This window comes from Bufo bufo, chromosome 9 (genome assembly GCF_905171765.1).
Source record: "Bufo bufo chromosome 9, aBufBuf1.1, whole genome shotgun sequence".
Classification (NCBI taxonomy): Eukaryota; Metazoa; Chordata; class Amphibia; order Anura; family Bufonidae; genus Bufo; species Bufo bufo.
This window is the reverse complement of record NC_053397.1, coordinates 199,572,797-199,596,801: the sequence shown is the minus strand read 5'-3', so window position 1 is coordinate 199,596,801 and position 24,005 is coordinate 199,572,797. Positions and strand designations below refer to the sequence as shown.

The following is a 24,005-nucleotide window of genomic DNA, read 5'->3' as shown; positions in this document are numbered from 1 at the left end:
TATGTGCTGCCTACAGATGAGAATTGTATGGGGATGATTGATCGTATTACCGATCATTCATCCCATACTAACAATAATTGAGATATATGTAACATGCGCTGATATCATCGATTGGTGCCCCGGCCAGGCAATATCTGACCCCCTAAGATCTCAAGACTGCTCATCTCACTGTTTAATACCCTCTAATAGGCCTTTCCTGGAGGGAGGTGGCCCTTACTGTACTCCATATGCCATTGTACATTATATAATGAAGGATTTCTCCACTAGATGCATTGGTTCTAATGGAGACGGGTGTCCAAAATTTATGGCCGCACACAACCACCATAGCTCTGTAATCAGACCCAAAATTGACGGTGTCCAGCCTCTTGCACATGGTTGTGCTGCATGCATGACGTCTTATGCATCCTATATGCTGGATCTATGGAAAATTGTAAATCTTTTTGCAGATGTGAAGACTCATGGTAATTAGAATTAATAAAAAAAATATATTTTGGCAGATCTTCATTGTGAATCCTTTCGTCTCTACCTGCTCCGAGCACAATCGTCAATGTAACTGATCTGGGTTCAGGTTCACAAAGGGTTTCTGGCAAAAGCTCCAAGCAGAGCGATCCGCCTGGGATTGTGCTGGACTTCCAGATCTGGAGAATTAGTTTTGTTAGTGCAGAACAAGCAGTTTACAGCAGCAGCCACTTTTACTTCTTAAACTTGCGGCATGAAATACCAGAAGTCATTGTCTGCTTTGGGGTTTGGGCTTTCTCCTGCATTGATTTGCTCTTGTTTTTTTAGTATTTTTATTTTATTTTCTTATGTCTTTTTTTAGGAGCAGGCTCCGGTACCCGTATATCACCCAACGCCAAGCCAGACTCGTCTCGCTACTCAACTGACAGAAGAGGAGCAGATCAGAATAGCGCAACGAATAGGTCTCATTCAGCACCTACCTAAGGGAGTGTATGATCCAGGGAGAGATGGATCAGAGAAGAAGATAAGAGAGTAAGTTCTGCACACATACAACACGACCTCTAGAAACTGCTTTGATCTTCCATAGGCTCTGTTTATATCGTGGATCAGTTGCCAAGGTCATCTTACCTGTGTCGATGCTTTTCAGCGGTCGACCATATAGAAGTCAATCAGTGCTTGTTTAAAGTGTCTTTCATACGGCCTGATGCAAAAGTGAAAGGTGGACGAATGATCATTCCGATCATTCATCCCCACTTCACTTTGCATTTTGTCGGCAGCACATCCCCTGCTTACACAGGGCGACGTGCTGCTGACAAATGGTGGTTGTCGCATAATTGGTGGCACCTATAACACAGACCAGTTATCGAGAACACATTTTCATATGAACATTCGTTCCCAATAACTGGTTGAGTCCTCAGCCCATGTGAAAGGGACCTTGGTCAATTTCCATGACCAATTATGGCCAAATTGACCTTTCCTCAAAAGTAATCCAATGTGGCGTCAATCCAAATCCCTCAAGACTCTGCAGGTGTCAAGTGTCTGTAACTCCTCCAATGCACACCTTGTAAGATCTAACATTGGAGGGGGTCTGACGACCCCTATACACATAGGAACATCAGAGCCTTCCAGTTGGAAAACATTAATGGCTCTGGGCAACTTTACCCATTAGGTAGAAGTTGGTTGAACAAACATCTGGTGAACGTTCGTTTCACAGACGCGGCCTTACACATTTTAGTCCATCTTGGCCGTTACAGCTGTTCAGACTGCCCATACACGTTCAATTAAACTGGGCGATGAAACGTCAATGTGGTCGGAATTGTCTGTTGTGATGAACTTTACACTAATGTGTACAGCCACCTTTATATAAATGAACGTCAGCCGGTAGAAAAGCCCCAGGCACAAAAACTGGATGAGATCACATAGCCAGGTGTCTCCTGAGAGAAGCGCATTGCAACAGAATATCTGCAGGGAATAGTCCTGATGGCAATACCTTGTTTGTGCATTGTCATTTACAGATGTAGCAGTGCTGAGATTGCCACTGAAATAACAGCAGTACTTCAAAATCTGTTGCCACATACCTGCGTATCAAACAGAGGCATCACCGTTGCACCCCTTTGCGCAAAGTCCTGCTCCTTATTGCTTCCCCAGCTTTGAGTGACTGGCCCAGTCAGTGACCACATAATCTCTCCTGGCCTTGTGCTCTCACGCCTGCGTGTCTGCCTCGGGGATGCTTGCTAAGCAGAAAGCGTCTGTAATGCACGCACGGCGAATGCGCAGGCGTGAGATCACATGCCTGGCCTTATGGCTCAAAACTAGAGAGGCAGTGCGGGCAGCAACAGGGAGCTGGGCTCTTGGTGCAACAAGGTGCAATGGTGATGCCCTTATTGCAACGAGCACTTAGTTTGCATATCTGAAAAACAAGAGTTTCTCCAGAATGCACTAATCAGAGTGGGAGACTGAGCGGTTTACTCAGGAGGCCACCAGTTTCAAGAGTAGATGATGGGAAGTGACCACTACTTAGAATTTATTTAGAAGGGTTGTCAGATTTCAAGCCTATTTAGTCACTGACTTGACAAACTTTTAAGAGTTGAATATCTTTACACCAGGACTAATTACTGACCCTATGCAGAAGAATATAGACCTGAAGGACTGGAATATTTCGGTAGATTTACTAAAACTTCTTTTAGACAGTGCAAGCGTAGACTTAGCCACTCTGAGACAGCCAACCGTGTGGGGTGTTGGACCTATGCCGATCAGAAATTAATGGATAGGCCATCAAGAGTAAGATCCTGGACAGCCCCTTTAAGCCGTGCCCCTTTTCCCGCCAAGCCAAACCCACTTTCCACCAAGCCACGCCCCTTGACGGTGGGCAAAAATGACTAATACCCTTAATAAATGTGGAGCAAGGCATGTGCACCAGGATTCTGTTGCATTTGCAATTGTTCATGTGCCCTGCTGTATCCAGATATCTGGCAGTATAAGAGTATGACAACCTAAAGAAGCACTCCGGGCAAATTTGATACAGTGCAGAGCCTGAGGGGTTGGAGCATGACATACGGGTTTTTCTCATGTGAAGCCAGGCCCTTGCACAAGGTGTAACACTGTGTGTACAGTTTTGCCTGGACTGTTATTTGGATTGTGTGTAGACCTTAAAGGGGTTGTCCAGGTTCAGAGCTGAACCCGACATACCATTATTTTCATCCAGGCAACCCCCCCTGAGTCTAGCATCGAAGCATCTCATGCTTTGATGCGCTCCCTTGCCCTGCGCTAGATCGCACAGGGCAAGGTCTCTTTTGTTTTCAATAACGCACTGCCAGCTCTGAACCCGGACAACCCCAAAATGGTAAATGAGACGGGCCTACCGCCATGTCCCCGCCTACGCCACAGCCACTTATTTAGACCTGGCGTAAGCAGGGAGAAGTCGCAGATTGCGGCGCTAAGGACTTTTATATAATGAAGTACACAGATCTCTAATTTCTTCTTTGAGGGCTAACTCTTATCTCGTTTGCAGGTGCGTGATCTGTATGATGGACTTTGTGTATGGCGACCCCATACGATTCCTGCCCTGCATGCACATTTACCACATGGACTGTATAGACGACTGGTTAATGCGTTCCTTCACTTGCCCTTCCTGCATGGAGCCGGTCGATGCAGCACTGCTTTCCTCTTATGAGACTAACTGAGCCTCCCCTGGACATCGCAGACAAGACACGGCTGCTGGGGGTTCAGCCTGTTTAAGCCCCCCCCCCCAAGATCCACACCATAGGGATTAGGAGAATGCACACACATTCTAGAAGCCACATATCTGCTGGCCTACACAGAATATATACCTTGGAGCGAATCCTCTATTTCCCTCAGACTTCACCGTCAGATTGAAGCAGCAGCTTTGGCCGTACAGATAAATGATCGCTTCCTCTTGGATCCCATGCACAAGAAACGATGCCCTAAATGTTCCCGTCGCTGGACACAAGGCCGGACCAGAGCCGTGGATGCTGATCATGGTTTTCTTTCCTGCCTTTGACTTTCAACAAATCCTCGGCATCTTCTGCTCCCCTCCTCCTGTATAAGCCTGTTCTATTGTCCCCAGTGAATTTGTGGAGGTTTTTGTCTATCAGTGTATGGAGTGCAACCTTGTTCTGGACATCAGGCCCGGAAAGGCGTCGCCCACCCAGAACTGATGTCTTCTCGTTTTTCCAACTTGGACGTTCAGAAGAGGAGCTGCTCATCCACCCAGTTTCATCTGAACATCTTTTTTTTCCAACCAATAGGGGGCGTTTAACCCATGGTAGATACATCTTCTCCACACATAGCGGTGGGTCAGGGTGGGAATAAAACCTCATGCAGACAAACTGCGGCCATCGGGGGGGTAGGGCTTAGGGCACCTCCATGCCAAATAGGTCTGGAGGAGAAAGAACTGGCACTAAACTAGTTTTAAAACCCTTTGTCGTCCCCCCCCAGAGTTGTCCATGCCGAACTTCTGGATCCTCCTAGAACGGAGGAAATATTTGCACCTTTTATTATTATATTATTATTATAATTATTATATTTCTTTCCATTGGAAATGGAATTCCATGGCCTTGGGTCTCTATAAAGTGAAGTTTTTGTTTTTGCAGGACAGGCTCCTCACCGGCGCGTACCTACAGTCGTGCGTCGCTCGATCCATTAACTAGACATCGACTGATTTTTATTATTCTTTTTTTATTTTTTTGTCAATCCATGTAGGACACCCGTCGCATATTCGTACGGTTTATTTTTATTAACCCTTTCCCTGTCAGAGGGGACCCCAGCCGCGCGCAGACTTGGGCAGCCGCTGACTCTGGAGGGACTGACCTTCATTTGTGTTACGTTTATGTTCCTGTAATCACTACGGTATATGTTTTTTTTCTTTTTTTTTTTTTGTCTAAAATCAAGCTGTCTTTTCATCAGCCTTTCACAGTGGTGTTGCTAGCTCAGCATCAGATTAAAGCTGTGTATAACGAAAAAGGTTTAAAAACCCGGACTTGGCTCTGCTTCAAAAAACGCCTAATACCCAGCACTGAATAGTCCCTGTTCTCAGCATTTCGGCTCTCAAAATCTGCAACTCGTGCTGATGCGTCTGTTACAGTCCAGTCCTGTCCGGTCAATAAGATGCCTTGTTTCGATGTGACATTTTTACAGTGAGCTGAGGTCATCTTGCTGCCTGGTGGGCTCCGCAGCTGTCAGAACTATAAACCGTGGCTGGATCACTAGTAATGATATATCACCCGTAGGACTGATGGCTCTTTGTTCCATATAGGAGAATAAAACCTATAAACTGCACGTGTGTAGCAAGGGTCTTCCAGAGTGTATCTAACGGGTGATGATGGCTGCCATTTTGCATTTTACATTTTTTTTCTGATTATTGGCCCTTACCTGCTATCGATGTTTGCTATACCCGCTGTACAGACATCTTGGAAATCAATGGGAACGTTGGCTGGATGAAGAAGTTAGCCAAGGCTAAAACCAGCTTGTCAAAGGGGGTTTCTGGGATTTCCAGCTGATGACCTATTTATGTGACTGGGGTCCCCCGTTGATTAAAGTCCACTCACACTAGTGGTGGATAGTTGAGGTTCCTCAGTAATCAGACCCCCGCCGATCATACATTGATGCCCCCCCCCTAAATGATGAAACATCTTTAAAGTGGATTTTAATATGGAAGACTTATCCTTAGGTTATGCTATTGAATGGAGATCAACGGGGATCTTATTTGAGGCGCCCACAGATAACTGCCAGGCCCCGTTGACTATAATGGGATCCATCCCGTTTCTGGCATTAGTGTCTAGATTCGGCTGGGCAGCGGCTTTTGCCCCGCCAGATCCCATAATAGTCAGAGGTCTCTGGCGGGGAAAAACAGTATCTGAGTATGCCAGAAACAATTACAGAGGTTGTCTGGGCTTTTTAATATTGAGGCTAGGTCATCAATATCAGATTGGCGGGAGTCCAGCACCCGGCACCCCTGCCGATCAGCTGTACGGGGAGACGCTGTGCGCACATGCCATCTTTCTTTTCTATTCCTGCCCACTGCTGTTGTCTCATAGACGTACAGCTGCGGACAGGAAGTCAGAAGGGAGGCGGCACGTGTGCACTGCGCGCGCGCCATCTCCCCCGTACAGCTGATTGGCGGTGGTGTGCATCCCCGCCCATCTGATATTTAGGTCATCAATATTAAAAAGCCCGGACAACCCCTTTAACTTCGACAGGCTGTTCCACTGCCAGAAGAGAGTAACAAAAGTGTAAAACTAGCCTCAGTGGTTTCGCTCGCTGGTGACTGCTGCCATACATAACCGTATCGGCTGTGCAGAGTTGCTCTGTTCAGGTGACTTGGATGGTGCTGCAGTACCCAGAACGGCCACTACTAGATGTATGGAGCACTGTAATCAAGAAGAGACCACCGCCATCACCGATCAGTGGAGCGGTGGGGTCGCCACGATCTAGTGTTGATAGCCTTTCCTAAGAATAGGTCATCGATCTTGAAATCCCAGACAAGCTCTTTATGATATTACAATGATATTATAAAGGTCCAAACCAGAAAACGAACATCCAGCTCAATATCGCAAAGGTTCCAACGGTACTTTATTGATGCGGTTAAAAATGTGCAACCAGTCTGTCTACGCGTTTCGGGCTATCAGGTGTGTAAGCCCTTACTCATGACATGAGTAAGCCCAAAACGCGTAGACTGAGACTGGTTGCACTGGATGTACATTTTTAACCGCATCAATAAAAGCACAGTTTGAACCTTTGCGATATTGAGCTTGATGTTCGTTTTCTGGTTTGGACCTCAAGTTATCCACACCAAGTGCGGTCTATCTTCTGTGCTCATAGCAGAGAAGGCGCAGGTGAGAACCGTGTTCCTAATCTGTCTCTTTTGGCCCAATAATATTATATAATATTAACATCACGTGGGTCATTTTTTTTTTTTGTGGGTTTTATTGATGGTCTTAATGGGAAAATAAAAAATTCCAGAATATATGAACACCTCCTTAGAGCTCACAGGTAACGAGCCGTACAGCGGTGTCTGCGGGTCACCATCCGGTTTCTGAACGTAATAACCAATACAGTGTTATGAACGACAGGGATGTTCCTTATTAAATTGACACCAAAAAACACCATTAGGCTTCCTTCACACACAACAAATTTGGTTTGAAAAGTATTTTTCTTGCTTTTAGAAAAAAAATGCCATAGCCAGAGCCTACTGTGATTAAAAAAATAAAAAATGGCATGGACCCAAGAAATGCATCGCAAGTGAAGAAAAAAAACAGACAAAAAGAAAAAGCTTGTTTCAAAATTCTCAGACTTCTAGCTAACATCTGGAGGTGGCATATTGGTGGGAAAAAACATATTTTTGGCAAGAACACCAGAAAAAGCTGTGTGAAACTAGCCTTAGGCAAAACGTAATAGAACGGAGTGCTCGAAAATGCGTTCCGTTTGGTTGCGTTCTCATACCGGAGAGCAAGCCGCAGCATGCTGTGGTTTGCTTTCTGTCATGGGATGCGGAGCAAGACGGATCCGTCATGACCCACAATGCAAGTCAATGGGGACGGATCTCTTTTCTCTGACACAATAGAAAAACTGATCCGTCCTCCATTGACTTTCAATGGAGTTCATGACTGATCCGTCTTGGCCATGTTTAAGATAATTCAACCGGATCCATTCATAACGGATGCAGATGGTTGTATTATCAGTAACGGAAGCGGGTTTTTTTTTTGCTGAACCCTGCCGTATCCAGCAAGAACGCTAGTGTGAAAGTAGCCTTAAATGGGGTTCCACGTCTGTCCTCCTTAGGCCATAACTATTTGATTGGCAGGTCTGACACCCTGCACCCCTGCAGATCAGTGCTGGAAGTACATGGCTCCTGCCGTTGATAATGGATGCTGCGGTAGCCAGCCCAGGGCACTGCACAACGGACACAGCGATGTGGTTCCGGAGCTAAATTAGATCAGATTGGTGCGGAGTGTCAGAACCCATCAATCAGATATTGTACACTTGTAAAGGAGTGGACAACCCCTTTAAATGAGTCTCAAATCCCACAATTTGTTGTAGATCATCCATCTTTCTCTTTGTTAAGACTCATCTGTGAGATCCCGGACTGGCATCCTGCTTAGTGCAGGAGCGCACGGCGTCATTGGTTGCTATGACGCCGTGCACTTTGTGCCGCTGCTGCAGTACAGTAATGTATGACCTATATGAGTGTATTACTGTACTGCAGCACAAAGCGCACAACGTCATGGCAACCAATGACGCTGTGCGCTCCTGCACTATGACGCCGTGCGCTTTGTGCTGCAGTACAGTAATGTATGACCTATACGAGTGTATTACTGTACTGCGGCACAAAGCGCACAACGTCATGGCAACCAATGATGCCGTGCGCTCCTGCACTAAGCAGGATGCCAGTCCGGTATCTCACGGACCGTGTTCCAGGGACGTGTGAATGAGGCTTTATGTGGGGGGTAAGGGCAGTGACCACAACTCTGTGAAGAGGGAATCTGCAAAGGTAACACAAGAACCTGCAGCCGCTCTGACCTTTAGGTAATATCTGGAGTCTCAGAACTTCTTCCTGCACCTGCATGCTGGTTATGTGCTCACATCTTGTGTAAATGTCTACATGTGAAAGACTGGTCTTAGATTTCCCTGCCTATGGTTTCATTTCTCAGACTCATGGACACTTTTTGGTCTGCGTCCAATTCACGTTTTTGGTGGATTGCACATGGACGCATTCATTTCCATGGGGCTGCAAAAAAAATGCAGACTGCACTGTGCGCTTTCCGCGTCCTTGTGGCCGTTTTTCAAATTATAGGACGCGTCCTATTCTTGTACGTTTCGTGGACAAGAATGAACATTTAGACAATGGGGCTCACAGGAAGTGGAGAGTGCACGTGTCCGGTATCCGCATTTTGACGACCGCAAAACACATACGGTTGTGTAAATGACGCCTTAGCGTAAGGTCTTCCCCGTAATGCAGAGATCATAACTAATAAGGGGACAATTATTGGGAATGAACTTCCTCAATCCTGAGCGCTTCCTGCTCCAACGGCAAGTGCAGAAGGTCCCTATGACCGTCATCTGGAGCACAGCATTGCTTGGGATTCACAATCTGACCGTTCCTCCCTGGAAAAGAGAACAATGCCTTATCCTCAGGATAGGTCATTTGTATCACATCAGCGAGGGTCCAAGTCCTGGCATCCCCGCCGATCAGCTGTTTCAGGGAGCCTCCGGTGAGCGATGCAGGCTCCCGGCAACTTTCCACGGTTAGCGCCATACATCTTTTTGTGGCACTGCTTGGTATTGCAGCTCAGCCCCATTGACTTGAATGGGGCTGAGCTGCAACTAGGCCACATGACTGATGTACAGTGATGTCACTGGCCTAGGAAGAGGCTGCGGAACTCGAGGCCTCTTCTAACAGCTGAATAGCGGACATCGCCACTTCATCCCGCCTTAGGGCCGTAAGTGTTTTGCGGCCTGCAAATCGCAGAATCTGCAAAAAAAACAGATGCTGGATGAGTGCATGCCACCGTTTTTTTTTTTTTTTTTTAAATCCTGCATGAATGAGCTATCTTTGTCCGCAAAACAGACAAGAATAGGACATGTTCTATTTTTTGCGGGTCCACATCCGAGCTGCAAAAACCGTGGATCAAATGTGGACTGAAACTACGACCCTGTGCAGGAGCCCTAAGACACATTTGGGGTTTCCCTCGGTGATGATCAGTGCACAGTGAGGGCTGTGGGTGTTTGGTTGCAGGAAGCAATTATTGCAGGTACGCCTGTTACTTCATCTCCTCGGGGGGATGTTCTTGGATCCATTGCAACACAAAGGTTTTCTTCTACTTCGGTTTTTCAGACATTCCGGAAAACCACAGCGCTCTCCCTCCTGCATGTTATTGAATGGTGTTCATCGTTTTACTGTTTCCTATGTTAGAATTCAGGGACTGGCCAGGCAGCCGTATAATCACATTCTATAACGGGATCCCTTATTTTAAGACCGTCTTCTGCTCAATGGTAACAGCTTTGTATTATAGAGAACCTGTCAGCCTGCAACGTGCCATTCCTCTCCTCCTGGAAATTAACGGAGTGCTACCGTTCCATCGTCAGTTGGGCTTGTCCTTACATAGTCGGGCAATATCAGCACCGATTGGACTAGGTAGGGATAAGGGCAACGGTGACTCCCAGTTGTCAACGTATTCATTTATTTCCAGGAAGAATAACAGAGGAACCACACACCACTGGAGTTCCAAGAAAAGTTGGCAGTCACTTTTTGTCTTCCCTTTGCGTATCCTATCTGATACTACGTGTCTTTGTATTGTATCTCACTGATATACAGAACTGACACATCCAGTTCAACCCTTTTGTTCTAGGTGTTGGTGGTGGGTCCAACAACCGGGACCAGGCTCAGACTGGCCCATCGGGGAGGCGGGGGATTCCTCGGTAGGCCCCCAGTCTCCTGCGCCCGGAGAGAAGACTGAAGAGTAATTATTTCTCTTGTTTCTCAGGAGAGATAATTATTGTAGCCACTAGGTGGCAGTATCGCAGTGATGCAGCCTACTACTGGTGTACATTGTACAGGAGGCCCCGCAGTATCTTCTAAACTTCCCAGGCTGCTGGCAGTGAAGGAGGAGAGAACATGTCTGGCCATCCTCCTGCCCTCCCTGCTGTCACAAAACTGTGGTTGCTGGAGAGATGGACTCCTCTGTGGTGCTGGGCTGATTTCTCAGGTGTGTGACAGTAGTGAGCTGTAGGAGACTGTAAGGGGGGGAATAGGGGATTTGTTTATAGTAGACTGAGATCTGTGTATGTGTGCTGCTCTCTGCAGAGTTCAGAGTGGCATTGGGGGGACTCTGCCCTAGGTCCCCCCAATGCCTCTGCTTTAGGTGCACCCCTATTAGTGCCACAGCTCCAGATGCCCCCACTCTAAATGCACCGCTAATATTGCCCCTCCTCCAGTTACCCCTGCTTCAGGATCCTCACTATTACTCTGCCTCAGGTGACCCTAATGTCTCTGCTTCAGTTATGACCCTCCGTTTGTGCCCTTTGCTCCTCTAGCACCTTTGCTTGGGCTTTGTTAAAGGTTATGACCTGCAAAGGGGGTTGGACTTTTGTCTGAAAAATTCTGCACAGTGCGTCACATCCTCCAGTCTTGACACGTATGGTTTACATGGCGGCAGTGATGATATTCCGTATTTACAGGCATCACTGCTGCCATGTAAAGAGCTACTGGTGGTGGACTGGCGGAGGATTTAAAGGGGTTGTCCAGGTTTTCAAGTTATCCTCTCCACACCATAGGGCATAACTATATGATTAGTGGGGTCCAATTCTGCAACCCCCACTGATCCCAGGAACGGGTCCTGTTCCCCCTTTTTGATGGTCTGGTAGGCCACACATATGCCCTGCTGCTCCATTTATTCTCTTTGGGACCACTGGAAATATCCAGCACTGTACTCTGCCATCTCCAGCGACCCCATAGAGAATGGATGGAGAGGCAGTGCATATGCTCGACCTGCCACTCAATCAAGAAGGGGGATCAGTGGGGGCTCCAGGGTTCAGACCCCCACGGATCACTTAGTTATCCCCGATCCTGTGGATAGAGGATAACTAGAAAAGTGGACACAGGCCCTTTAACTTCTATTTTAGTTTGACACATATTTGGGCCAGATTTTTTATAAAAAAATGTTTACACCCAAAGAAAACCTTTAAGGATAGGGAATGTGAAAAGGTCCAACAGCTATGACACGACAGGTGATAAGTGTCTGATTGATGCGGGTCTGACTGCTGGGTCCCCCATGATCAAGGGAACGTGGTCTTAAGGCTGGGTTCACACCTGAGCGTTTTACAGCGTGTTTCTACGCGCTGTAAAATGCTCAACAGGCAAAAACCAATGTTTCCCTATGGGCATGGTTCTCACCTGAGCATATGAACGCGCTGTAAAACGCCCTACGCCCCAAGAAGTACAGGAACTTAATTGGGGCGTATTGTCGCGCGTATTGTGGCAGTTTTTCATTGGATTAATCCCACAAACTCGCGTGCTACGCTCGTTTCCAAAATACAAAAACGCCTGTAAAAAGCGCTTATCAATTATAATGTAAATTATGTACAATATGAGGAGGTTAAGATTTGGTAAATTTAATGCCAGACATTTATGCTTAAAAGGTTTGTCTAACTTCAGTAAATGCAGTTAATACAAGGCACTTACTAATGTATTGTGACTGTCCATATTGCCTCCTTTCCATCACATTATACACAGCACGTATCCGTGGTTATTACCACCGTGTAATCCAGCAGTGGTGGCCGTGCTTACACACTGTAGTGAAAGGCTGGAAGTGCGCATAGGCCAACACCTTTACCTATAGTGTGCAAGCACGGCCACCGCTGCTGGATTACAGAGTGGTCAAAACCACGGATACGTGCTGTGTATAATGTGATGGAAAGGAGGCAATATGGACAATCACAATACATTACTAAGTGCCTCGTATTAACTTTCTCTACATGATAAATGCCAATTGCTGAAGTGAGACAACCCCTTTAGGTGTGCTACACTTAATAGGGTTAGGCATAAATGTCTTGGTGTGTGCATTGTGTGTTTCCTATGTGTGATTGGTGTGTGCTATACATGTTCTATGTATGTGGTGTATGGGACATATACATCAGTGGCATGTGAGCCACGTATAAGTGTCTTGTGTGCCACATCTGTCCAATGAGTGATTGGTGTGCGCTGCATGTGTCTTGTTTCTGACTGACTTAAAGGGACCTTTTCATACTTACCTGCTGCCAGCGCACCGTTCAATTCCTGGATTCTGGCGGGCTGGGGGCGGGCTTCATCTTGATTAAAGTCTTCTCCCGGCCAGGCCGCGCGCTGGACTGAACGCGCACGCCGCCGCCGCGCATGCTCCAAGGTGACTTATTCCTGGCCAGTATAGTACAGAGCTGGCATGCGCGTTCGCCATCGCGCATGTGCGGCAGCACAGCCGGGAGAAAAGGAGTCTTCTGCGCAAGCGCGGCCATAACCAGGGGAGACCGAATGACAACAAAGTGGTAAGTGAGGATGAATTTTATCCTAAACGGTGGGAATTTGTTAATCAAATATATTTACAAAAATGATCACTGTCAAATCATTACCCGATTTAACAGTGATCATTATGATGGGAATACCCCTTTAAGTGCAGGATATCCATATATGTGTAAATTCTGCCACCTACATGTTTGTGCATGTTGCTGTGACTGTCTGCCATCATACTTCATCTGTAATATTTCTGTTATCACTGTAAGGGCTCATAAACCCGACCATTGGATGTTTTGCAGTCTGCAAATTGCGGATCCGCAAAATATGGATACTGGGTGTGTGCATTCCACATTATGTGGAACAGAACAGCCGGCCTCTAATAGAACAGTCCTATTCTTCTCTGTTCTATCATTTTGTAGAACGGCCATGAGGACATACAGACACGGAGTCGTTTATTTTTTTTTATTTTTTGCGGTCCCATTGAAGTGAAGTGAATGGTACGTACATGTAAAAAAAAAATAAGTTAGTGTGCAGGAGCCCTAAGGTTGGCCCCCAGAATCCGTTACACTGGTGGGCCCTAAGTTCCCCAGTCTGACACTGACCGGGACCTCCGATGGTCAGTCATTGATGGAATATCTAATCAACATGGCATCACTCCATATCGTCCTAATGTATATAGCTACAGTACATGCTGTGTACATAATATAACTGCTGGGCAAAAGTTCTAAACGCATTATAATCCATGTCTTGCCTGTTAACCCAGAGCAACAAGTGGCCATACTCGTCAGATTAAAGGGGTTTTTCCAGTTTGCCTCCACATTCTTTAAAATAATCATTTATGGAGGGAGCTGTATTTCTTTTACCTTTATTGCTCCTATATCTGTTCTGGGCTGTGGTCACATGACCATGTCCTTCAGCTTCTTATTTCCTGTCCTTTTATATCCATGGGCGGGGCAGTGATAGGGGAGTGTCTATATAAGTAGCTGGGTGGGAGGAGCTATAAACTAGCTGGGTGTTGTCAGGGGAGTGTTTATGTAACTAGCTGGGTGGGAGGAGCTATAAACTAGCTGGGCGTTGTTAGGGGCGGTGCTGGAGCTGTGGCAGAGGAAGGAGAAGTGCATCATGGGTTTGGTTGGATGCAGCAACAGGAAGTGCTACCTACAGGATGGAAAGAAACCTGAGGGATCGGTTTACATGGTGAAAACGGGTCAAGAGGGTCCAAATTGAAAAAGACAAAGCTTGGGGAAGGTATCCATGAGATATTAACTGCATGAGCAGATCTGTTTAAAATCATAATTATCCCAGAAAACCACTTTGAAGGGAACCTGTCATCAGGATGCACCTATGGAGCTAAATAAACATTCAGACTGTGCCTCCTCCATTGATTCCTAAACTCTTTGTCTAATCTCTAAAGTATTGTATTAATGTACAAAGCCGATGGAAATCTTGTGCCGCCACAGAAGTCTCCATTGTGCGGCCCACGATCCGGACTTCTTGGCTCGCTGTGCATCCGCATCGCAGGATGCACAGTACGAATGTTTATTTAGCTCCATAGGCGCATCCTGATGACAGGTTCCCTTTAATTTCCGCGATAGCTTTTGGTGGAACTAGATAACCAGGTAACGTGTAGGACCTTCACCTGATGCTAGGTGCCTTGGACGATAAGCAGCAGGGTGTTGGACTTCAACACGCCCGATCCTTTTTTCCTTGGTGGAGATTAGTCGCAGACCACCATAAATACATTTGTTAGTGGGACCCATTGATGAAAACTAGAGATGAGCGAATTTCTTTAGAGGCATTCCGTTATTCATTCCATCATAATAGAAGTCTATGGGCTGCAAAACGGATCCGTCCCGGAAACGTGATTGATCCGTTTTGCAGCCCATAGACTTCTATTATGACGGAATGCCTCTAAAGGCATTGTGTTGTGCATTCCGTCATAGAATTGCGTTATGGTCCGTGGTAACGGAATCCATAACGCAATTCTGCTTTTACCACCAAACGAAGTGTGAACGAATTTCGAAATATAAAATTTGCTCATCTCTAATGAAAACAGCTAAGAGGAATACAATATGGGAGAACTAATGGGGCACATTTATTAATAAGTCTTAATAAGCCCCTGCCCTGGCGGTGGATCCGCAGCAGTTATCAGGAGGCGCCAGCCTCTTCATAACCTTGGAGGATCCTCCACCAGTTCTCATTGTAAGACAGCGTCCGAGCTTTCTTACACTTAGGGCTCATGCACACGACCGTTGTTGTTTTGCGGTTAGTTTCTCACGGATCCGTTCCGTATCTGAGTTGTTTTTTTCCCCTCCGATTTAAGTCCTCTTCTGTTCCGTTATTGCACAAAACATATCCGTATGGTTTCCGTATTTGATCCGTTTTTTTGCGGATCGGAAACGGAAACCGTAACTTATTAATCACCAAACACATGAGCAATATGGGCTGGGCATAGCATTTTTTTACAGTATGGATTCTCAAAATACAGATGTGTTCCGTGTGCGTTTCTTATTTTTTGTGGACCCATTGACTTAAATGGGGCCTCGGACCGTGATTTGCGGACAATAATAGTGCATGCATTACTTTTTTGCGGAATGGAAATACAGAAACGGAATGCACACGGAGTACAGTACCTTCCGTTGTTTTTGCGGACCCATTGAAGTGAAGACGGTGCAAAAAAAAAAAGGAACGGTGAAAAAGGCGTAGAAAATGGTAGATGATTAATTAGACCTGGCATAAGCAAAGTCACATTATTTGCGCCAGAAATATGCCTATTATAGGTGTATTTCAGCTTAATAAATGACCCCCAATGTCCAGAATATACGGTTTATGTGGATATTATGACGAGAGGAGTGCGGAGGGCTCTGGAGGGTATTGGTTTTCTGGACCTTCACCATCAGCTGTTCACTTTAAACATAATCCTGTGGAATCCAAACATCATAATCCATCGCAGCAAGGGGTGAAGACAGACGGGTGCGGTGAAAGCCGATCATAGTAACTTACTGGTCTGGCGGGAATATGTCTATTTGACATTTTTAGCTGAAGTACTAACAGCTGCTATTGAGCACAGGAATGATGAACTTGTACTTCTTTTGCAATGTCCTGCATTGTCCTGCATGGCTTGCAGAGTCATCAGGGCTGGTGCGCAGGTCTGCCCCTCTCTAGTGCCCTCTGGTGGTCAGTCCGGTGGCCTGCTTCTTAGTAGCACGTATAAAGAAGCACTTTTTTGCATCCAGCATGGGTTCTCTCACCCAAAAAAGGCAGTCCGTATAATACATCTAGAAAAGAATCGCCAAAACCACAACCATTTTACCTTCGAGTGTTCACTTTAATCTTCTTACAAAACTTTTAACAGATGAAGACGACTTACATCACATATCCCAAGATAAGTCCATAAAGTGCTTTCAAATCCCAAATGGTAACACTCGGAGACACCGCGTCTAGGGGAGATTAGCACGCAGCAGCGCTCATGAAGCTACGTTTTGAGGGGGGGGGGGTACCCCGACCCCTTTCTCAAGCATGTACCTTAAAGAGGACCTTTCACCTGTTATTACCCTATGAACTAACTATACAGACGTGTAGAGCGGCGCCCGGGGATCTCACTGCACTTACTATTATCCCTGGGCGCCGCGCCGTTCTCCCGCTATGCCCTCCGGTATCTCCATTCACTTAGTTACGGTAGGCGGAGTCTGCCCTTGTTCTTCTGTAGCTCTGGCCAATCGCATTGCAGAGCTCACAGCCTGGGAGAAAATAACCTCCCAGGCTGTGAGCTCTGCGCTGTGATTGGCCAGCGCTAGAGCAGAACAAGGGCAGACTCCGCCTACCATAACTTAGGGACTGGAATCTCCGCCTACTATAACTTAGTGAGCGGAGATACCGGAGGACATAGCGGGAGAACGGAGCGGCGCCCGGGGATAATAGTAAGTGCAGAGAGATCCCCGGGCGCCGCTCCACATGTCTGTATAGTTAGTTCATAGGGTAAGAATCGGTGAAAGGTCCTCTTTAAGTAGTGGCAATCTTTAACCCTTTAGGCTCTATGAACATAAATCTTCCCATATATCTTCGGGCTTATGCACACAAACATATATTCTTTCCGTGTCCATTCCATTTTTTTTGCAGACCATATATACGGAACCATTCATTTTCAATGGGTCCACAAAAAAAAAAACAGAAGTCGCTCCGCGTGCATTCTGTTTCCGTATGTCCGCTCTGCAAAAGAAATAGAACACGTCCTATTATTGCCCGCATTACGGACAAGGATAGGACTGTTCTATTAGGGGCCAGATGTTCCGTTCCGCAAAATATGGAATGCACACGGACGTCATCCCTATTTTTTGTGGGCTGCAAAATACATACGGTCGTGTGCATAAGGCCTTACACAAATACAAACCCCACTTAGCCATAAAAATACATTAACATTGCAACATTCATTAAGGCCTTTCAGGCTTAAACAATCTGATGTGTGGATACAATATACTTGCTTTTGTAGGGATTTGAAAGCACTTTATGGACTTTTTGCAACTTACGGACTTATCTTTGGATATGTGATGTAAGTCGTCATAAGTTAAATGTTTTGTGAAAAGATTAAAGAGAAACTGTCAGCATAAAAATGTGATCTTATCTGCAGGCAGCCTGTTATAGAGCAGGAGGAGCTGAACAGATTGATGTATAGTTTTATGGGAAAGGATTCAGTAAAACTTGTGTTTCATTCATTTATATTCCTGCTCGTTCTAGTCTGTGAGGTCCAGGAGGCGGAGCTATCAGTGACTGACAGCCTGCCCTCTATGACTGTGTATACACAGCTGTCAATCACTGGTAGCTCCGCCTCCTGGACTTCAAAGCTCAGAATGAGCAGGAAATTAAAGGAATAAAACACAAGTTTTACTGAATCTTTTCCCATAAAACCATATATCTCTCTGCTCAGCTCCTCCTGCTCTATAACCTGCAGCTCAACGTGACAGGTGCCTGAAGTGAACATTCACAAGCAAAATGGTTGCTGTTTTTGTGCGTCTTTTCTAGGTGTATGATATGGACAGCTTCTTAGAAGTATAATCTAGCATACGTAGAGGGGTATGTCAGAAGCGGGGGAGGGAGAGGGATAATACACTCTCTGCTGTGGGTAATGACACACATCAGTGGACCAAAGGACCATTTATTCTGCACAAATAATAGAAAAATACAGAATGCTTTCTCATTAGGAAACATCAGATTCAGTATAAACTTTTATAAAAACATGTAAAAGTTTCCGGAATATTTTTGGCAACATCTTTCCTAATCCAAGGAGGAAAAGGAGCAGGTCCCGAATAAAAGACTGGCCCCGATATCAGGTCCGAACATTACTCCAGCATTGGACCCAATATTGGACATATGTAGTCAGTGGCGTACATAGAGAAGTAAGGGCCCCATAGCAAGGATCAAACCGGGCCCCCCACACAGGACAGAAGGGTTTCCGCCTAAACCCCTTTCACTCACCCTTGGGCTATTTTTTCCACTGCCTCGTTTGCAAAAAGTTGTTCCTTTAGAGCAGGGATGCTCAACCTGCGGCCTTCCAGCTGTTGCAAAACTACAACTCCCAGAATGCCCGGAGAGCCTACAGCAGGGCATGGTGGGAGTTGTAGTTTTACAACAGCTGGAGAGCCAAAAGTTGGGTATCTCTTTTTTAGAGGGTAGAGTCCTCCTGACCAACTTTTCATCCCCAGTAAAAGAGGGGATGATCCCAACTGGGCCCCGGGCCCTATAGCAGTCGCATGGGCTGCCGCTATGGTAAGTTACGCTCCTGTGTGTAGTATTCTGGAAATAGTAGGTAGGGTAACGTTCCTATGGGCATTCGTTCCCAATAATTGGTAGACAAGCCTCCCTTGTCGACAGCACATTGACTTGTGTAAATGGGGATGTGCAGCGGAGAAACAATGGAACTTAGGATGAATGATCATAGTTGCGATCATTCGTCCCCATAAGACAGCCATCATTGCTAATGAGGGAACAATGATCGTAGGTGAACTTTCTCAGTTCTGATCGCTGCCTGCCCAAACGGCAAATATAGAAAGGGCCCTGTGACCACCATCAGGAGCACAGCAGGGGAGCTGATATAGCATTGGTGCTGACCGATCCTCCATAGGATTAAGCATTATCCACAGAGGGATAGCTGGTGTTGGAGTGCAGTATTTTGGGGCCTCTAGAGGAATTTATAAATTCATCCCCCTTCCCCACTGATAGATATAATTTTGCATCAATGAGAATAGGTAAAATAACCCAACAATGTAATAACCCCAGCAGCAGGTAAGTGATCCTCAGCTCCACAGTAGTCTGCCCTGTGACAGACATAATGGGCTTTTGGATAAGGCCTTTTAAAACATGGGCCCATTGGAGGATCCTCTTGTCCTGAGCTCGGCTCGCATCACAAGAGATAAATCTTCACAAATGTTTCATAAACCAAAAATCTAATTTTCAGGATCTTTCAGTTCTCCCGACATGTCTGTTTTAGTAAATATGCATAATTAGAATTCTGCTTTGTATCGTTCTTCTGTTATTCCTGCTAGAAATATATGAATACATTGACAACTAGGTGTTTCCAGTAGAGGATATGTCCATACACAGTCTGACACTGTCCAATCGGAGCTGACCGTGCCAGACTTTGTAGAGACACAGGCGGTAGTGCCACCTAGTTGTCAATGAGCAGTAACAGAGTAATGGCACAACGTAGGATTAAAGGGGTTGTCCAGGATTAGAAAAAAACTGATTCGATGTGCTGCTGAAGAACAATAGAACTTAGGATGAATGATCGTAGTTGCGATCATTCGTCCCCATAAGCATGGGCGGACTGGGAACTTAAAGGGAACCTGTCATGTGGATATTTGATTTTAATCTAACTAATTAGATACAATCATTAACTAATAAAAAGTACCTTAGATGTATTCACTTACTGGTGTGACAGATGGTTACCTCATAATATACACACAAAGATGCCGCATGCTAATGAGCTGATTTGAGTCCAGCGTGGTGTCATTGAGTCCAGCGTTTATTTAATTCAGAGCTATAGCCACTCCCCTGCCCACCTGCTGCTGATTCATATGGAAAATAACTGTCAATCAGCAGCAGGTAGGCGGGAAGAGTCAGGAGCTCATGAATATTCAGGACTCATCATTATCAGCTGGAGCTTTTCAATACAAGATGTTGGCAGATTGACTGGGTCAATTAAAGAAAGTGACCCAGCATTGTGCTAAGAGAATCAGTCACTTATTTATGTTGCCCTTAGTTAGGACACCATAAAACTAGTGACAGGTTCCCTTTAAAGGGGCCCCATGTTGTAGGCGGGTCCAAATTGACTAAAGGCGGGGCAACACAAGTAGGCAGAGACAACACAAGTAGGCGGGGCCTGCACTACTGTAGTGTAGCACAAAATACCGCCCCTGCAGAACCAAATACCACAGTGCAGCACAAAATAGTGCTGCCTATACCACAATATTCAACTGTATCACTGTCCTGAAGAAGGCAATACAGGTGAATTCAGGAGAGCACCTGCGGCCATTGGCCAGGTACATAAGTACCTGATGCTCCTAGTATTAATTAATGCTTAGAGCATCAGTTCGTTTTCTACCCAGCCAGCGGCCGTGAGGAAGGCTTGGGCGACCCCTGGGCATTAGCCCACCGGGAAATTTCCCTGTAGGGTCTACGGCCGGTTCGCCCCTGCCTATTAAGGCAGCAATCGTTGCTAATAAGGGGACAATGAGCGAGAATGAACTTCTTCTATTTACTAAAATGGACATGTTGGGAGTGATGGCAGCAGAAGGGAATTGAATTTCATCACCTTGATACAGGAATACACAATTATTAAGACATGTCATAACATTATGATTGGTGGGGGTCCGACCTCTGGGACCCCTGCCGCTCTTGAGAACTAAGCGTGTTGTAATTTCTCACATAGCAGGAGGCTGACGGTGCTGCTGTGTAGGTCAATCCTGTGAAGGAGCATTAGTGCTGAATCAGCACTGCTTCTCCGTCAGTCGGAGGATCAGTGGGGGGTCCGGGCAGCCCGCGACTATAGTGAAAACATCCCTTTAAGAACATCATACAAGTGTCAGACCGCTTCAGCCATGATAACAAAGGAAAAATGTCCCACTGCTGCCCGAAACCCAAGTTTGATCTAGCACCATCTAGTGGTAGAACTCCAAATTGAACCTGACTTGTGAGCCCTTTGTCTTGTTGGACAGGTTGACTTAATTTTTCACAGACTGCAACATAACAAACATTTTATAGCTAATGTGGAAAGAGTATAAATAAATTCTCAAAACCCTGATTGATGATCATTACAACTCAGTCAAGAATTTTCAGTAAAACATAAGGATCGTAACAGGGAGAAGCAGCCAGATTTAGGATCAAGGCTACAAAAGATACCCTGTGGAAATCACCTTTGGACAAATAATTTAGAGAATCCAGCATACAACCCACCATTGTCCTTTCACTTTACCCCATCTTTGTGGGAAATAGCAGTTCTCGTAAAATAAATACTAGGAAGTTCATCCCCGGGGGGGACATTTGTCAGCAGCCGTTCGGAACAGATTTGGCTTGTAGTAGAGCGTCCTGAATTCTGAAATGCGTTCGAGACTCCATGGAATAATTCTTGTAATTTTGTCTGGCGGAAGAAAATTCAAGCATCAAACATATAAGCTTTTAAAAGAGGGCGTGTATACTTTTGCAACCTATCATTTGATTTTTTTGATTTTTAAATGAACAACTTTGCAAATAGCCTTGGTTAGAAATATCCTACCACTTCTTGTCTACAGCTGCAATGCAGAACTATGGGTCTCCATAGCAACAGACTACAAACGGCCGGGACTGTGGGAGCACGCATAGGCCGGTGCTTTTTCCTATAGTGTGCAAGCACGACCACCGCTGATGGATTACTGGGTGGTCGTAACCCCAACCCCCAGATGCGAGCAGTGTATAATGTGGTGTAAAAATGAATCCAGCCAGCACAGGAGGCAATATGGACAATCACAATACATTAGTATTGACTTTCTCTACATGATAATTGTAATTTGCTGAAGCGAGACGACCCCTTTAATGTTCTGGGAGATCAGTGTATGTTAAAGGCTGCAATCACTGCAGATGCACTACTTGTACCAGATTAGTCCTCTGTATTAGCGGCACTCGTATACTGTCACATATAAGGTTTGCATATTATCCATTTCTCCTTACTTTGCATTTTCAAGTAGCTTAATGGCTTCTTCCCTCCTGTCTTGCTGAAGATACAATAGAGCCAGCTCCAGCAGTGCATTGGGTACCAGGTATTCATCATATTTAATCTTCTTTTCACTGCAAAGGGAATGTATCCGTTATGTAAAATGACAGCAACCACCTTGTATCTTCATATCTGATCCCATTACTTCTTCAGGGTGGACACCGAGGAGCCACAAACAAAAACAGGGAGCTTGTTGTAAAACTTTAGCCACCAATCGAACTTGTCCCGCCCCCGCTTAGGAGATATCTTAAAGTTAGGGTGCTCCTGAGATCGACTGCACTTTCGGACCAACTATACTGTAGGGCAGTGGTGGCAAACCTATAGCACGGGTTCCAGATGGGGCCCTCAGAACCCTCTCTTTGTGGGCACCTGCACCCTGGAAAAAGTCTAGGCTACTTTCACATCTTCCGCTATTGAGATCCATCCTAGGATCTCAATGGCGGGGGAAAACTGAACTGAAGGGAACGGAATGCATTCTGTTCCGTTTCATTGCATTCCCACGACGCACACAAAAGCCATGCAAGCAGCGTTTTCGAGTGCGTCCTGGGATGCGAGCAAGACGGATCCGTCATGACCCACAATGTAAGTCAATGGTGACAAATCCGTTTTCTCCGACACAAAAGAAAACGGATCTGTCCCCCATTGACTTGCAATGGTTTCAGAGACGGATCCGTCATGGCTATCTTAGAGATAATAAAGCCGGATCCGTTCATAAAGGATGCAGACGGTTGTATTATCACGACGGAAGCGTTTTTGCTGCTCCCTGCCGGATCCAACAAAAACCCAGATGTGAAAGTAGCCTAAGGCGTACCAATAAGCATTAGACTTTTCCCGCCATTTATCAGCGCAGGGCGCGCTATGAACGGCTCAGGCAGCGCATTGAACGAATGATAAAGTACATGGAAGATATTTTTTGCTGTGTCGGCACTTTGCGATAAATAAGAGGGTTCCATCAATGGCGTACATAGAGAAGTAGGGGCCCCATAGCAAGGATTAAACCGGGCCCCCCACACAGGACAGAAGGGTTTCCGCCTTTAGGCCTCTTTCACACGAGCGTGACGGATTAGGTCCGGATGCGTTCAGGATGCTTCCAGTGAAACCATTTTGCAAGCAAGTTCAGTCAGTTTTGTCTGCGATTGCGTTCAGTTGTTCAGGTTTTTTTTTCACGCGGTGCAATCCGTTTTGAAGCATTTTTCACGCGCGTGATAAAAAACTGAAGGTTTACAAACTACATCTCTTAGCAATCATCAGTGAAAAACGCATTTCATCCACACTTGCTTCCAGATGCAATGCGTTTTTCAACGAAGCCCAATTCACTAATATGGGGCCAGGGCTGCGTGAAAAACGCAGAATATAGAACATGCTGCGTTTTTCACGCAACGCAGAACTGATGTACACAGACCTATTGAAATGAATGGGTCAGGATTCAGTGCGGGTGCTGTGCGTTCACGTCACGCATTGCACCTGCGTGGAAAACTCGGCCTTAGGCCTAGTTCACACGAACGTATGGCTTTTATAGTTTTTTGCGGTCCGTTTTTCATGGATCCGTTGTTCCCTTTTTGAGTTCCGTTGTGTTTCCGTTCTGTTTTTCTGTTCCGTTTTTCAGTATGGCATATACAGTAATGACATAGAAAAAATTGGGCTGGACATAACATTTTCAATAGATGGTTCCGCAAAAACAAAACGGATACGGAAGACATACGGATGCATTTCCGTATGTGTTCCGTTTTTTTGCGGACCCATTGACTTGAATGGAGCCACGGAACGTCATTTGCGGGCAATAATAGGACATGTTCTATC

At 45.8% G+C, this 24,005-nt stretch overlaps 2 protein-coding genes across 2 annotated transcripts in view; one reads left to right on the top strand and one right to left on the bottom strand.

The window, feature by feature from the left end:
- Nucleotides 1-5,853, top strand: part of RNF11 (ring finger protein 11) — a 45,701-nt gene extending 39,848 nt beyond the window's left edge. Inside the window, exons 2-3 of the mRNA XM_040407438.1 lie at nt 821-990; nt 3,470-5,853. Of these exons, the coding sequence (XP_040263372.1) occupies nt 821-990; nt 3,470-3,641 (342 nt within the window). The 3' untranslated portion in view covers nt 3,642-5,853. The remainder of the gene's footprint in view (nt 1-820; nt 991-3,469) is intronic.
- Nucleotides 5,854-20,341: 14,488 nt separating this feature from the next.
- TTC39A (tetratricopeptide repeat domain 39A) overlaps nt 20,342-24,005 on the bottom strand; it is a 70,039-nt gene continuing 66,375 nt past the window's right edge. Inside the window, exons 17-18 of the mRNA XM_040407415.1 lie at nt 22,163-22,279; nt 20,342-21,596 (exon numbers count right to left, since the gene is read on the bottom strand). Of these exons, the coding sequence (XP_040263349.1) occupies nt 21,503-21,596; nt 22,163-22,279 (211 nt within the window). The 3' untranslated portion in view covers nt 20,342-21,502. The remainder of the gene's footprint in view (nt 21,597-22,162; nt 22,280-24,005) is intronic.